Here is a 17,525-nt window from a genome sequence, read left to right as displayed (position 1 = left end):
ATTATTTGTATCAATTCTAAGGTTTATTTAAATTATGAAAGGGCTGTTTTGAAGAAAACTCAGAGTATTTTATATTGTTTATATATAAAAAAGGAAAACAATGTTGATTTCAACACAAATACGAATACAAAAAAATATACTAACTTAAGTTGACAATCTATATCAAACATTAGGTAGATATTACGCAATAATATATTCTGTCTTATTGCATAAAACTTATAACTTTGGTACCATCGCCGGTGTAATGCACATTTGAAGGCATTTTGTTAACAAGTTCATTTTTTAACAATAAAATCCAGTTGTTACATGATAGAATTTCGTAAGTTTGAATATGAAAATTAAAATTTACGACAAATGGGTTTATTATAAAACATATAGTGCTCTCAATCATAATTATGTGTTTTATAACACTAAATTTAGGAATCTCATCGTCAGATATTTGCAGCACAAAACCTAATTTGTACATTATATTATCGCTTTTTAACCAATGTAAACTACAACTATTATTTTCCACCAATGTGCTTTCGAATCTGGTTTTAAGCAAAATCTATATAGTTATAATCAAATAAACTGCTAATGTCATAGTATGGCCCATATTCAATATCATTTACAAATCCCTTTTTACTTATTATTCTATATGAAAAGCGAAGTTGTTGTTTAACTAATGTTGCTAAAATATTTTTCCTTGACGTAACTACATGTGCAGAAGACTTAAACCATTTGTGGAGAGCTTCATACTTCATTGACCATACGTACCTAGGTGGTTCAACATTTAAAATAAAACTGAGATAATGTAATAACATATGATGTTTAGGCTTAAGAGTATCCATAAATAAGTTACAATAAATGGTGTGATGCTCTTCAATTAAATAAGACAAATGTTGAACGGTATTTTTAGATATAACTCTACTTAACAAAATGTGCAATATTTGGTACAAACTTATATACAACTCCCAGGATACGTCAATTTCTGGAACTAGATCACCCACTATTATACCAAAATAAGTAAAAAAAATAACATTTCTGACGCGCTCATTACAATATGCTTCTTTTTTATATGATCTGCTTTAATTTCTGGCATAGGATTTCCTAAATCGACTTCCGAAAATTTGAAAAGTTGAATTCTCTTGTTAATATTGTCCAAAGTAAAATATTTTTTTACATAAATTAAGTAATTTAAAATATGTGCCATGCCGTATCTCAGAATACCTTCTAATACGTCATGCATTAAGTCCAGTGAAATATTTTTTGTACAGTGGAAATGTTGGAGCTGATGGAATATGCAAATTTCTTGAATCCGTAGGAAGTAGAGGAAACATCATTATCATATGGTTCTTTTGTAAGAAGTGTTAAGATATCTTCAGCGTTTTGAGTTTTCGTTATTTCTTTAGGAGTTTTACAAATTCGACAAAAAAAATTTGATGAAAAACTTTCTTGAAATCCTAGCAAAGAATTTACACCTAGATTGTCTCCCAGAACTAATACAAGCGTGAAATAAATTTTCAGTTCCATAGAATTAACGGAAATTGTAATACCCTCCGTTTCCAAAAAAGGTAGGTCTTTCAACAAATGACCAAAAGTTTTTTTTGCTTCCGTAATAAGTTCTATCAGAAGAGTAAGAAAATATTTTCAAGTAATGAGATATAGTCTGTTGGTATGCACGCCAAAGAAACGTATACTGCTCCAATTTTGCACACTCCTGCTCTGCTGCCTAGTGGGTTATAACAACTTGCTCGAAGTAGAGCAAGAGAGGTAGAACAATTATATCTTTAGGGAATGTTTTTTTTACCGCTTTTCATAAATCTCCTTGAACAAAACTTGATAGTAAATCTGGTGGAGCGGCTAGTTCGGAATCTCCGGCAGCTGAAAAGCAAAAGAGGATGAGGAGGCAGGAGACTACCTCTAGAGAACAGAGCTACAGGGAGGCGGCTGCAAGTCATCTCCGTGTAGCTGTGGTTGATGTGCAGCATCCACTTGGTAAGCTGACTGCTGACCAGGTGAAGATAGTACAAAAGGGCCTCATGGGAGCGCTGGACAGGCAACTTGACCAGTGTTTGGCATCGGATAGACAGGCAGCCACTTTCAGGGGCATCAAGTATACAGGGGAAATCCTAAGGATAACCTGTGAAGACGAGTTGTCCCTGAAATGGCTACAAAAAACAGTGCGCTCCCTAACACCCTTGTGGGAGGGCGCACAACTTAACGTGGTCCCCTTGGCTGAGCTACCAAGGCTGGTGAGGGCGACCCTGTGGATACCGGGACCACCGGTGGATGCTTGAGTCGTACTTCGCCGCCTGGAGGGTCAGAACCAATGGGACCACGTCAAAAAGTGGCTTCTTTTCCATCGCGAGGCCAAGTCCGAGGCTGCCTTTCCAGGCAACCTCTTTGTGTTTGGTCTTGGGATGGATGAGGCTAAGATAATTAGGGAGAGAGAGGGCAAAATCAACTATATGCTGTCCTCTTTCAACCTGAAACTCAAGGAGAACGAGGCGTCGGCTCAGGAAGGGCAGACCCCTATGGAAGAGGTAGAAACCCCAGGGGATGAAGCCTCTACCAGTGGGGGCGGGCCCGCCTGAGACATATGCCTCGTGTCTCCTCGGACAGGTATGGGATTTTTTTGGTTGTAGAGATGGCGCTGCAGCAGATAAATTTCATTCAGATTAACTTGCAGCATTGTCGCATGGCGACGACTGTTTTGTGTCGTCGTCTAGACAAGATGCAGAACACTATAGCAATAATTCAAGAATCATGGATAGTAAAATCCAGGATAGCAGGGTTGAGCAATTTAAATGGCACTGTTGTTTCTGGTACCACAATGGAATCTCCAAGGACATGCATCTACATTCCCAGGAAAATTAAAGCCGTCCTCCTACCTCAGGTCAGCTCCAGGGATGTGACTGCGGTAAATGTTAAGTGTAACATAGGAAGAGGCGAAGAGCAACTGGTAATAGCATCCGTGTGCTTACCACAGGGAGCACAGGAACCATGTCCAACATGGAAATGGCGAACTTGGTGGAACACTGTGATACCGGAAATATTAACCTCATCATCGGTACCGATGCGAATGCCCACTGTCTGCTGTGGGGGAGCAAAGACACTAATGATAGAGGAAGAACCTTAGCTGAATATCTTTTATCAACAAATCTAGAGATTCTCAACCGAGGCTGCGAACCAACTTTCGTAACATCGCGTAGTCAGTCAGTAATAGATATTACACTGGCTACATGAGATATCTCACAATATATAATGGGATGGCACGTTTCTAAAAAGGCGTCAGTGTCAGACCATAGATGGATCATGTATACATTAAAATGTATAGACATGGAGACAAAGACGTACAGGAATCCTAGGCTGACGAACTGGGCTTTATACAACGAAGAACTGGACGGCAGACTGGGGACCTTCGTGCAGTCTATACCAACAGAATACAGATCGACAGAAGACATAGAGAAAATCTTGAGCATTATCAACGACTCTCTAATGTCAGCGTATGAGAAAAGTTGACCCCTAAAGTAGGAAGGTCTGGGCAAAGGTACACCATGGTGGAACCGAAGGCTCAGCCTACTTCAATCGGGGCTAAGAAAACTTTTCAATAGAGCAAAAAACACTAAGAAAACTGAAGACTGGGAAGCCTATAAACAGCACCGGAAAGACCTTAAGAAAGAATTAAGAAAGAGGAAACGGGAAACGTGGAGATCCTTCTGCAGCGACATAACGTCGACTGCTTCGGCCGCAAGGCTGAAGAGAGTTCTTTCGAAGGACCACACACATCAACTAGATTTCCCAAAGAAAGAAGATGGCACCTTTACAGCCACCTTAGAAGAGTCCGCAGAACTTTTGCTGCAGACCATGTTTCCACACAGCACAAGGACTACCTGCCATTCCAAAAGGGATGTAGCCGGTACTCAACCTTCTCCGAAGGACTGTGCGCTGGCGGCAAAGGTAGTCACGGAGGCAAAACTGGAGTGGGCAGTGGACAGATTTTCCCCATACAAATCTCCAGGAGTTGACGGTATTTATCCCGCCCTCCTGCAGAGTGGAATGAGCAGACTACGCCCTATTTTGTTGCCAATGCTTCGGGCGTGTCTGGCTTTCAGCTACATACCAAATGCATGGCGAAAAGTAAAGGTTATCTTTATACCTAAGCCAGGACGACAAGATTACACCTTGGCTGAATCCTATAGACCAATTAGCTTGCTGAAAACGCTAGAAAGACTAAACGAAAAAGAGATTCGGGAGACTGCTTTGAGCAAGCAACTTCTACATTCGAACCCACATGCCTACATCCAAGGAAGATCCACCGATACGGCCCTACACACAGTTGTAAACCGTATAGAGTGGGCGATGGAGAACAAACTCTTCACCTTAGGAATGTTTTTGGATATTGAAGGAGCGTTTGATAAAACGACCTTCAAAAGCATAGAACTAGCCCTACGAGAGCACGACGTGGACCCCACCCTAAGTAGGTGGGTGGCCGGCATGCTGAGGAATAGGGAAGTAATGATTAATGTAGGTGGCACTGAGATCGAGGCTGTTGTAGACAGAGGATGTCCTCAGGGAGGAGTTCTCTCTCCTGTACTGTGGGATACTGTCGTTGACAGCCTGATACGACGCCTCAATGATCTTGGCTACCACACAATTGGATACGCGGACGATCTAGTCATTCTGCTAACAGGAAAAAACGCAGATACATTATGTGAGATAATGCAAGCTGCAGTAAAAATAGTCGAGGAATGGTGCAGCAGGCATACCCTCTCCGTTAATGGAGAAAAGACGAAACTAATCCTGTTCACTAGGAAAAGGAAAATTGGTACACTACAGATGCCAAAAATATTTAACACAACGCTTCAACTTTTGGACGAAGTCAAATATCTGGGAGTTGTATTGGACTGGCGACTGAATTGGAAGAAGCATGTAGATGATAAAGTGGAAAGGCACGCTCGGCTCTTTGGCAATGTCGTAGGGTGGTGAGAAGGTCGTGGGGTTTAAATCCCAAGATCGCCCTCTGGATCTACACGGCAATAGTCAGACCGATGCTGTGCTATGGAGCTTTAGTTTGGTGGCCCAGAGCCAGACAAAAAACAACAGCCCTGCAACTTGAACACGTTCAGAGAACGGCGTGCCTCAGTGTTACAGGAGCAATGAGGACCACTCCCACAGCGGCTCTGGAGACTCTTCTTTGCTTAGCACCTCTTAACCTTTACATAGAGGAAGCGGCAATGACGACGTCTCTAAGACTTCACTCTCTGGGCGTATGGAACAAGCAAGGCCGCACAACGAAGCACACTCGGATCTTAACGGAGGCGTTCAACAGAATACCCTTGTTAAGGATGGGTTGTGACCGAATGGGCACAAAATAATATATGAGAAGACATATAGAATATCAATGAATGATAATTCAGAAGGACGAGCCGACATAGATATCTATCTCGATGGTGCCAAAACAGATAGTGGTTCAGGAGCCGGCATCTACTCCGAACAACTCAACGCACAAATCAGTGTACCTCTCGGCACCCACACGTCTGTCCTACAAACAGAACTGATGGGAATAATGCTGGGAGCTAGAATCATTGGTGAACGTGAAATCGGCAACAAATCAATAGGCATACTTACTGACAGCAAGTCGGCACTACTAGCCCTGGACAGCTGTATGGTTCGATCTGGGCTAGTTTGGGAGTGCAGACAAACGCTAAAGTATGTAATGCAGAGGAATAGTGTGGAACTTTGTTGGATCAAATTACACAGTGGCAACGAAGGAAACGAGAGGGCAGATGAGATGGCGAAGCGAGCCGCGCGCATGCCCTTCTGGGGACCAGAACCGGCAATCACGCCTTCGGTCACCCTCTCCAACGAACTCGTAAAGCAATACACCCAGAGACGCCATGAGCAGATATGGGTGAAGTTGAGGAGCTGTCGGCATAGTAGAGCTTGTATGGCGACACCAGACCGTAAGTTGACCAAATTTTATCTCTCACTTTCAAGGGACAAACTGCGTAAACTGGTAGGATTCCTTACGGGACATTACCAGTTTAACAAACATCTACATACGATAGGGGTGGTAACAGATCCAATCTGTCGTGGATGCAATGAAGAAGAGGAAACAGCTGAGCACATTCTTCGTGAGTGTCCAGCCCTAGCCTCCTACAGGGAATCCATACTAGGGGACATCTGGCCTAGTATGGCAAATATCAGGGAGTTTCCACCCTCTGCATTACTCAAGTACATTCAACCGGTTGGGTGGCTTGACGAGTAGAGGAGCGGGGAAACACCCTGATATGGACTTGGGGAAGGTACAATGGGCCCAATAAGACTTTGCCGCTTTCATGTCGCAAGTAGCAAGTTCCACACCGCTTGAATTACTGGGTGCCTACTGATCAGAAAACACTGCATGCAAACGTTGGATTGTTATGACTATGAATCACGAGTAACATTTGCAACAGGCGACGACGAGACAACAAAATTCATAAAATTTCAAACACAACTTGATTATTTTCTATTATTATTTTTAATTCGTGTTGTTTGTTTCAATTGTACTCCCATTAGTCGAGGTTATGATTTTTATCACTTATCTGCATCTTATCTGATTAAATTATTACCTTACAAGCATTGGTTAAGAAAGCTCATTTTTCGTTAGACGTTCTCAGTGAAACAACATGTCGATTTTTACAGTATTTTTGATAACCATGTCAGCTCTACTTCCGCTAACCCGTCAAGAGACTTTTTCGCCGGAAAATTCGCAGGGTGAGTAATCAATTGTAACAAAAAACTGACCTACTCTCTTTTTTATCTACCTTATCAAATACGAATGCGTTTTTTTGGAAAATCTATCAATGTGTATTTATAAAAATATCACGTCACCCTGTTTGCAAAAATTTTGTTGGTTTTTGTACCGGCGTCGTAAATTTGTTGACTGCGATTGCGTCTAAGTAGGTTACGCCACAAAATGGAACTTAACATTTTTTCAGAACATCAGATCCGTAAAACAAATAAATTTTCTGACCTAGTTTAAATGTGTGTCCTCCCTTAATCTACACTGGCTATAAATGATGGCGACATAGTTATGTCAATTAACCACCAAACTCAGGCATTTATTTCTTCCTAACTTTTTTTTATTAAGTGTTGTATCATTTATGATCGGAGTATCTATCTATTTTTAAAACAGTTACCGGTGTCGTTAAAATTGATTAATCCATTCTTCCGAGAAAATTGATAATTCAACGCAAATATTTGTTGAGGTTTATCGAGACAATCAAATTTAAAAATAAAATTTATAAAAATACAACTTTTGACTTATACAACATAGCAACCACATGATACATCTGGTGCAACGAAATAATTATAATATAAATCAAAACGATATTATTTTATTTGCGTTCAATTTCTACGCCTCATTTTATGATGAAAGCGCAAATAATGCGGAACTATCTGATAAAATGAAGTACCTACTATAGACGCACTGGCGACTGCTGGAAATACTTATCGTAATTTTAAGTCATGATATTACATCTTTTTATTATTATCTAATACTATTAATGAACTATCCACTTTTTTTGTTTTCTTTATTTGTTTCCTTTTGTCTCATTTTTTCAATTTTTTTTTCATTATAGCTACATTTTCCTGACTCCTTTCAACAATTCAAAAATAAATAATATTGTACCTACGAACAGATACAATGATAACGATTTTAATTTTTTTAGACGTTGCTCAAGATTTTCTTTCCTTTGAAGGAAGTCTGATTCACATAAAAGAAAGTAATATAACAGCTGTAGCATGCAACTGCGAAGACTTCCGTATTTATTTGAGGGAAAAAACCCGTTCCTCTACCTACCATCCCGAAAGTAAACTTCATGAATGTTACAAATATGAAATTGTATCCACCCCCGAAAAGGTTCAAGTTGTCTGCAATTTGACACTAGTGAAAATAGCTGATGGTCCTTTGGATAGCGTAACCTTTAAATGTGTCTCAAACGATGCTTTTTGGAAAATTTCGAAAGGTAAGTCCATGTATTTACGTTTTTTGTAGTAAGTACATTATAGTGATTAACTTAGGTAATTTATTTATCGTTGTCAAGTAGCTGTCCTTGATTATCAGCTGACAGATAAGCTCAGTCTAATAATACCTACTGTTTACACGCTAATTATTTCCTAGTATTTCTAAATATAATACAAATTTAATCACTTGAAAGCTTAGCGCTAAATAAAAAATAAAAAATAAATAAAACCAAAAATAAATTAATAAATAAATAAATTGCATTTAATTTTATTTTCTTAAATTCTTTATTAATTATGCACGTTTCTAGTCATACATCTTCAGCTGAATTTAACTGTCCTGATTTGAAGTCAAACCTGTCAACTACGGTAAAGTAAAATTATTGATTTTTCGTATCGTTAAAATATTACCAACTTTAGTGTGTTTGAAAGTTTATAAATTTACTTATTGACAAAAGTACATTTCAGTGTGCAGAAACGGTTCCGAAACACACCCATGCCATGTCGATTGCATTCATCCGGATTGTAGAAAAAACGACGGTCAACTTGATGTTAATCCAGGTAGGTGGTACATACAAACAAGTTTTATATTGTTACAAAATAAGCCCATACGCCGCCCCGGTACGACGCCTATGTGTCTTCTAGAATGTACGCGTTGTTTCTCGTATGTAGTCTGACTCATCGGCCGCGCGGATAGAAGCTCGAAAAGCCTGGAAGCGGAAGTCGCGAATACCCAATTCGAGAAAGAGCTGGATCGCCGAAATTTGGATTTAAATAGAGGCCACAGTCGGGAAATGAAAGGAATAAATTGTTGAGTTTTAACCTATGCCCAACTAATTATTCGCCCGTCAAACGTAACAATATTAAGTATTTGCGTTCCTTTTTTTTGTTAAGAAATGTAAAGTAGCAGGATAATTGGTTTTTACGCAAGATATAGTAAAAATATTATCTAAACAGTAAATGTAAATAGGTTCGGGTGGAATTTGCGCATCGTTGCATCTTATCAGTTGTTATCAGTGTGATGGTGTGACTACAAAGTGGTTTGATGGTATCACAAGTTTTGACGTCGCACTGAAAACAAATAAATTTAAATCATAATATAAATCAACATTTCTGTTTTTAATTTCTGTTAAACTACACAGGTATGACCAGATCATGAGTTTCGTTCTTCTGGGGTTTTCGATACGTTTCCAAATATTTATATACAAGGTTAAGATAAAGAAATGCACAAAATTCATTAAAAGCGCAGCATTTGTTAAAAAAAAATGCACAAACATGTCAAGCCTTTCATTTTACTCTTCACCTTTTGACATCTGTCAAAAAATTTGCGTCAAAATTGTAAAAGTTATGACGTCATCAATGACTTTTTTAAATGAGATACCTAATTTTGATCGGATTATTTGATAAAGGTTATTTTTTCTACATATGAAAATGTAACTTGAAGTGGGGGTTGCATAACAAGAAAAAATGGAAAAAATTAATAACAAACTAAATAAACATAATAAATAACTAAAAATTAAAACAAAAATCTGTCAAAGGGAAAGTGGATTAGAAGGCGTGGACCAATGGAATGGCCACCTAGGTCTCCGGATCTAACACCCCTTGGTTTGTTTTTTTTTATGGGGGCATTTAAAAAATCGTGTTTACATGAACAAACCCGATAATTTTAGACGACTTAAAAGCACGAATTCGTCATGTAATAACTAGTATAAGTCCCCAGAGTATCGAAAATTCCGTTAATCAGGCCTACCACCGCCTGGGTTTCTGTTAAATATAGTGAATGGGGAACAGTTTGAACAATTTCAATAGCATAAATTTTTACCCCAACGTATTGTTTTCTTTCTTTAATATTTCATTTTGTTTTGTTGTGCAACCCCTACATCAAGGTACAAAAATAAGCTTTATCAAGTAATGCAATCAAAATTACACCTTCCTATTTAAAAAAATCGTTAAAGACGACATAACTTTTAAAAATTTGACGTAAAATTGTTTTGACAAATGGCTAGAAATTTTTTTATCTTTACGTGAAACTTGGTAAGATAACGTCGAGGCAGTTTGTTTAAACACTTTCTCGTCATCTCGAAAAAAATCCATGTTTGTATTTAATTTCTGATAAAAAAAAGTCCACAATTGTTCCGTTACGCTTTATAGCGTTCTGCAAACAGATAATGCTAGTGATAATCGCGTGCCGAAGTCTCGATAAATACATAATTAATATTGATTTCTAAATATACGTGATGAAATAGTTCACCAAAATTTTACTCTTTTTGGTTATAGTTTATGATAACGACCTCCAATCAGTCGTTTTGACTTTAACGATCTAAATAACCTAACGATTTGTTTAACTTTTTTTTTGTTTCGACTCGTCTTAAATATTTTTAAAAATCGTTTCAGTCATAAAGAAAAAGAGGTGTAGATTGATCTTCAGTAATATTGTTTATACATTTATTTAACTGGAGTTTGTTTTTTATAGATCACGTCACAAGATCCCCTGCTCTAAATAGGAATATAACGAAGAATGAGGGACAACATTCGGAGGCTAGTAGTATAGGTACAGTACGATTACTGAAAATACATACAAACTAAACAAATTTATGACATAATTCAGATTATTTGGTTGACAATACCGAGTCGGCCTTTCGCATTAGGATCGTAGTAGCTTACCATTTTAGTATAATAAGACACTATACTTTTTCTATTGTTACGCACGAAATTATGAAATTTTTATGTCATTAACACTCGGATGCCTAAGCTATTTTTTTTTTACATAGACACCCAAGCTGGGTCAAATTTGACCCATCCTAATTTTGCTTTAGATTTTATTATTTCAAATTCCAATTGCCTATTTATTATGTATTAATGAAAAAAAGGTCACAAAACAAAAATTTTTGTCATTAATATCAATAAAAGAAATATTTGTTTATAAAAAAACAACAGTTAAGATTTAAGATAACATACCAATAAAATACTTCAAATTCGATAGTTTTATTGTGTACAGCTTTGGTACATTTTTAACACATCAATTGTTACTTGTGCCTTGCAACAAAAAATGCCGCATTGTCCGCATTTATCAGAATATTTGTTAGCATTACCGACACAAAGCCCACATTTTTCTCTTTTTTCGTTTCTGGATTCCCTATCCTTGTAACTATTTTTGTATCAACTACAGTGCCAATTACCATTTATACACCTCGAGGAACACAATTAAATCCATTATCAACCCGTCTTTGAATGGTAGGCTTCACTAGCTGAAGACCGATCTCTTTGAGAAATAATCGTCTTCTTCAAGAAACACTTGGTCCGTAAACTGAGTTTTATATTTTATATATATAATGTATGCATTTATGGCCGCAAGGTTTAGGAAATTCATAAACTGAACCAAAGACCATCTTTTTGTTTATCTATTACATGCCTACTCATTTAACATCTTGTTAAAACATCTATAAGTTGAAGACCCAAAGTCGGTCAAAATTGACCCACTGCAACAAATATGTGATAACTATCATGTAACTAAAATCAAGTGGCGGCAAGTATTCACATATTGTTGACAACACCAAAACAGGCAAAAAATAAAATTCAGGAGAAAAAATTTAAGAGATTGAAGAAAAGAATCACAAAAAAGTGGTTCGTGGGTCAAATTTGACCCAGGCTTGGGCATCCGAGGGTTAATTCAGTGTTTTTGTTTTAGTTTTTATAATCGTGGCCGTTCTGGTAGTACCACCAATGATCTACTGTGTTCGTAAATACGTACAATACAAAATAGAAAGGCAAGAAAGAAAGATACCCCAACCTTTTGAAGTATAAACATGAAAATTTACTCCAACAAAAATAAGTCGAAGGCTATTTCTACGTCAAATGGCGAGCCACCTGTTAATTGTCGGAACAACTGGTAAATTGGTGGCATGTACTGGTTATGGAAAAACCGAAACGTTATTTAACGTTACATAATTTATAAATGAGTCTAATAATTTTAAAATAGGAAGAACAGGAGGTGTTTGTATAGTTTTTCTTTTGAAATAATCAGGAGATAAATTAACGAGAATTTGTTGAAGAAGAATTTATATTTCTTTAGTTATATTTTATGTATATTTAATTTTTTCCTTTACAATAAATTTAGTTGTGTTTTACAATTATTTGCCTTATTGAAAATTCTGCAGCATTATTTATTACTTGCTTCTTGTCATCAATACTTCCAAAAAAAAAATTATCTACTATTGAATAATCTTTATCAAAGCTACGTGTTCAATAGCACGTAAAAGAGGAAATAATTTCGTAATTCTTTTAAAATGAGTTCCCATAATCATAACAAAATAAAATTTTCATTATATTATTTGGTAGACACAAACAAATTTTTCATCAAAGATACCGTTGCAGGTTATAGGTAGGAATTAAAATATTCGGCTGTAATTTACATTCGCCGACATACCATAATATTTGGCTCAATGGTTATTTTCAACTTGACGCTGCAGGGATTTTGTCTCACTCTGTAACGTGGCAGTTGATGTAGTGTTTACTCGCTTTGGTGGTGGACCAATCATTGCACAGGGTTGCTTCCCTGTCTAGGGTACAAAGCAACCAAAAGGATACGTTATTTTCAGCATCCATGCGGACTAATCACACAGAAGAGGCGGAGTCTTTCAATGGCCCTCAATTTAATTTTAAAAATTGAACTTAATAAAATTCAAGACTAGAAAAATAGTGCAAAAGAATAAAGTTATATGACGAACGTACAAAAATAATGCACATATAATAAATTATGTCATCGGGATGAAACTAGCGATCGACATACTTTTTTTATTAGATAGGTAAGTAAAATAAATTTAATAAAATTAATCACTCTCATTTTTTAATGATGAAATTAAGAAAACGTCTTTATTTAATAATGATTAAAAATAAGAGTAAGATTCTCATAGGCTTATTATTAATTTTAGTCCTCTGTTTTGAGGTGATAAATACATTCAAATCAAACACATCTCTACGTGACATTCTTCCGATGTATTGACATAAAAAAAGATAAGTGTTGTTGGTTGCAGCTTGATTGTTATTAACCAATATGATAACATTTACTATTTGCCCAAAATTAACCTGTTGAATTAGGTTGGTACTAAATAAAATTCCTCTAGAAGTTATTTCTACACTGTTGGTAGTGAAAAATTCAAATTTAAAATTTCATGACAAATTTCTGAAAATTGTCAGCAATGCCGAGAAAACAGGTAATTTTGAAAGAAGCCCTCATCAATGTCACAACGAATTAAAAGGTTTGACACCAGATTTGAGCAACCGACAGATTTATAAAAACATTGACAACATATTTTCGCCAAAAAAACTGATAATTTAGATGGGTAGATAAATTGAAACGATGCAGAAAGTGTAGGTAGTTGTCTGAAGATGGTAGAGTCACAAAATAAATAACTCATAACATTTACTGATAATGCTGTCCCTATAAAAGGTACTACTAAAATTTATATCGTAGGATTTGATAGTTCAAGAAGTTATCACAATCTATGTGTACCTACTTAGTTCTTTGCAAATATACCCATCAGTCTAGATAAAGCTGTGGTTAAATCCTGCCACTTCATTAAACAGTGTCAATGTACAGTGTTGTGTGTGTAGATAGCTATTAATTTAAAGTAGTGAATATTGAAAATTATCTATTCGAAGTTTTGGTGCTAAGTGTGCAATATTTGTGTTTCATTCATACAAACAAATTAGTCATATTTGTAAGGTAAACGATATACTTAGTTTTGATCACGGTGTATAATAAGTTAGGTGTTCCGACGAGCGCGTGAAACGTGTCCCCAACTAGTCACAGATTTGGAGTGAGAGAAACAGAAGAGGGCGGCCATCATTTAATCGCACTGACGGGAAAGAGACGGGAGAAGTATTTGTCGGAATTAAAGCCATTTAGGTCAAAAAATCATCAAAATTAATTATCCGTTGTATTAAAATAAAAACTTTAAACATTTTTAAAATAATAATTTATTTAAAAAGATGAATGTAAGCTCGTTGTTAAAGATAGTTCTTTTCGCCTTCACATATTATATTAGTTTCACTCAGTTCTGTTCGTTTGACAAGACAACTAAAAAATATCCATTAACCATTATCTGCTTTACTGTTTGAGAAATAAAAATTTACCATTATTACGTAGTCTGTAATCGAGACTCTTTTCTTTTTTCTGCACATGCCTTGGTTGTTTTCTCTTGTTCCTGTTTATAAAATTGTTTAATTCGCATAATTGTGTAAAAATATATTGCCTTTGAAAATAATTCCATTCTATGCTCTTCACAAGAAAAAGGAAAGTAAATAGTCATAAAAATTTTTGTTGCGGATAGCTCTTCAATTGTTGCATCGAATACATCCACAAAATCGATATATTTCATAAGTATCCATTCCACCCATCGGAACATATTAAACATTAACAAATCTGGATGGTTTAACCACCCCCTGGATTTTGTACTAGTAAATTCAAATGTACTAGAACATGGATCTTCTTTGTTATATAGGGTAAATGTGTACAAGAGTGCGCATATGTATAAGAGTACGCACTGATGATTTCTGCTTATTAGTGCCATCTGGGTAAGATGAAGTTATACCATTCACAATCAAATGCTAAACTTGAGATAAAGGTGCAACAGTGACCTGTATATAGTTTATAGTTTGATCGTACTGACGATTTTATGTTTACGCGTTGTGTGGATGTAATTTTTACAGCTCATAGTTTTAGTTTTTTGTAAGGTACGTACCAGTTCTTTTATTTTACAGTAATAATGTTCATTAGCTGTAACTTTTAAGGTGTCGTTATACACTAGCAGTTTTATACTTTCTATACATCAAAAGCTTTTAACTTTGAAAACATTAGGTTATGTACAAATGTACAAGAGTGCGCAATACTTGCGATACGTAGTCTTATAGATACATATGATATCTACTATAATGAATTATTTAACTCTACTACTTTGTACTGCTTCTCAAGTTGTGTGGTGGTGGTTATGGTGATGTTTGTTTTTTAATTTTTACTTCCTGAGCGTAAGCGAATGAAGTATTGTGATCGAGTCCGTCGACCGACTCTCTACTTTTACGTTTTCTCGAATTTCAAGACCCGTAGAGTACGAAGAAATATGGATCCCGTTGTATGTGTAGTCTGTAGTCACTTGTCCCTATTTATTTTCACCTTAGAAATAAAGATTTTTTTCATAAAATGTAATGCGCACTCATAAGCGTTCAAGTGCGCACTCTTGTGCAGTGGACTGTCTAAGAGTGCGGATTTACACATCTTGACAAAAATTGAAATTACTCTTAAAATATAGTGGTCTTGGGACGTACAATTAAATATATCTGATCTCTAAACATGTATATGACGAACCCATGTCATAAAATTTGTCTATCCAAAATAATTAAAAAGTTATTGACAGTTTTACACTAAGTGCGTACTCTTGTACACATTTACCCTAACTGTTCACGGCAAATATTACATTTTGAAGTATTGTACAATTTTTTTGCGACAAATCCAGCTGACTAATAAATGATGTTGTCAACAATTTTAGTTGTAGTGACATCTTCAAATAGTTGTTCGTCTATTTCGTTAATCGGTGAATCTGTATCTAAAATATATTCAATTTTCCTTTTTATTTTGTCAACATGATTTTTCCCGCATTCTGGTATTTGTTTCAAAAATATTTTTGGAGTCATTAAATGATAACGAATGATTTGCATTAGGTACTATTTTCCTGCATCTGTATGCAATTACCAAATTTCGGAGGTTTTAATAATTTATAGTCCGATAACATTCGGTATAGCTGCAAAGAGTTATAGATAAGGAATGTCCATTGGCACAACCTGCTTGTCGAATTGTGCCGAAAAATCTCTGCAAAAAATATAGTTTATGTGGAATAAAAAAAAATACATATCGCATTCAAAAACCTTCTGAAAATAAACATAAATTCTGTTTCTTGAATGTTAAAACATAACACATAAACGATAAAAAGGGAGTAATTGTTTTAAGTAAAAATAAAATTCAACGTAAAATGCCTACTATTACTATAGCGACGACCAGTATTTTTTAGTGCAAAGTGTTGTTCAAAAGCAGCAGTTCACTACTGCAATAAAAGTGCCATTCCAATAATCTGTCTTTAGGTACCCGAAACACCGACACTTTTTCGGGATTACCATTGTATCCGCTAGAACAATTAGGCACAACACATTTTCTACCCATTTTTATTGATAAATCAAAAAACAAGTAAGAAATCGCAGAAAAAACCTAGCAAAATCTGTCACACCTAGAGAGGGAAAAAGCCCGCCAAACGCTGCTAAACAGATCTAAGTGAGAGGTTACAGGCCGCCGCTGTCTGTCTCTCTCGACCGCTCATCGTGACTAAACCGGCGTCAAGTCGATGCACGGAGAATACGCTTCGTCGTAACACCTAACTTATTATACACCGTGGTTTTGATACACTGCACGATGAGCCGAAAGGACACACCTCTCCTTTTTTATGTAAGTATAATAAACACTTTTCCAAATAGTCGTGAATAAAAATTAAAATGAGAATTACGATTGTTCCTATTAACTTATATTGCGCAATGAATTCATCTTCTCGATGAAAGACTTTGAACACATATACTAGGTACTTACTCATATTTACCGTATTCTGTTTACAGTATGCATAACCTATTATTAAATATTTTGAAATACGAGTTTAACATGATATTAAAAGAATTCTCGTCATTTGTAACATTTTTTAGTCTTCCGGTCCTTTGACGATTTCTAACATTACCAGTTTCGTTAAATCTCCGCAACTTTTTTGAAACCGTCGACCTAGAGGTTGCCATTTTAGTGTTTTATTGAAATCTTTTTAAAGCTGGATGTAGCTTTTTGCTTTTTAGTAGGTACACAAAATCGATGACAGTATTTTCAAAACTAACTACTTACATTTTTTATTTTAGAATTTATTTGACGTTTTAGTTAAAAAAAAGTGTATGCATGTGTTGCAGTTCTGAATTCAGAAAAAATTCTTCGATTCAAAACTTTACGATTGTGATGCTGTTTAAAAAAAAGTTAGTCTTGCATCTTCAAAACAAATTAAATTTAAAGTTTAAAAAAATACAGGAAGTAGAGCTTTAGTATTTTTAAGTATAGCTCAAACTTCTAAAAAATCCTGCTAACCATTCCTGAGATATTCAATTGCTTCCATACATTTTAGCAACCCTGTACGTCAGAATTGTTCATAATATTAAAATTGTAATACCTTCTAAGGTGTGAATACTGAATAGCTTTTGAATTTATTGCACTCTAATAAAACTCAATGTTGTTATAAGTACATCACGGTCTGAAATCGGCTTCGATTAATCATACACAAATAACCTTCAACAGACTGCATGAATGAAACGTAAACAAACTCGTCCAAAGAGATTTCTACAATATACAAAGCCAATAAGCAACATAAAAGTACCAGTTATAAAGGTCACCTTTGAAATGTTTTTCTTAACATGTCTTTTAATTTTTATTCATTGCACCTATTTGTGTTTTTGCCAATACCTTG

General features: G+C 35.8%; 1 protein-coding gene and 1 long non-coding RNA gene across 5 annotated transcripts in view; one reads left to right on the top strand and one right to left on the bottom strand.

Moving 5' to 3' along the window:
* LOC135138145 (uncharacterized) overlaps positions 1-17,525 on the bottom strand; it is a 63,314-nt gene that overhangs the window by 36,618 nt on the left and 9,171 nt on the right. The window lies entirely within an intron of this gene.
* LOC135138138 (uncharacterized) lies at positions 6,617-12,119 on the top strand. Of its 2 annotated transcripts, none has more exons than XM_064068022.1 (5): positions 6,617-6,741; positions 7,698-7,994; positions 8,458-8,550; positions 10,463-10,540; positions 11,678-12,119. In XM_064068022.1, exons 1-5 carry the CDS (start codon positions 6,654-6,656, stop codon positions 11,791-11,793), a joined length of 672 nt encoding a protein of 223 aa, XP_063924092.1. In that variant the 5' UTR covers positions 6,617-6,653; the 3' UTR covers positions 11,794-12,119. The 2 variants fall into 2 exon arrangements, with proteins under 2 accessions (XP_063924092.1, XP_063924093.1); XM_064068023.1 differs by having other exon boundaries at positions 11,664-11,771.

This window comes from Zophobas morio, unplaced genomic scaffold (assembly GCF_036711695.1).
Source record: "Zophobas morio isolate AGI-343-1 ecotype UQ-CSIRO unplaced genomic scaffold, CSIRO_AGI_Zmor_V1 ptg000030l, whole genome shotgun sequence".
Lineage (NCBI taxonomy): Eukaryota > Metazoa > Arthropoda > Insecta > Coleoptera > Tenebrionidae > Zophobas > Zophobas morio.
This window is presented reverse-complemented; position numbering and strand designations above follow the sequence as displayed.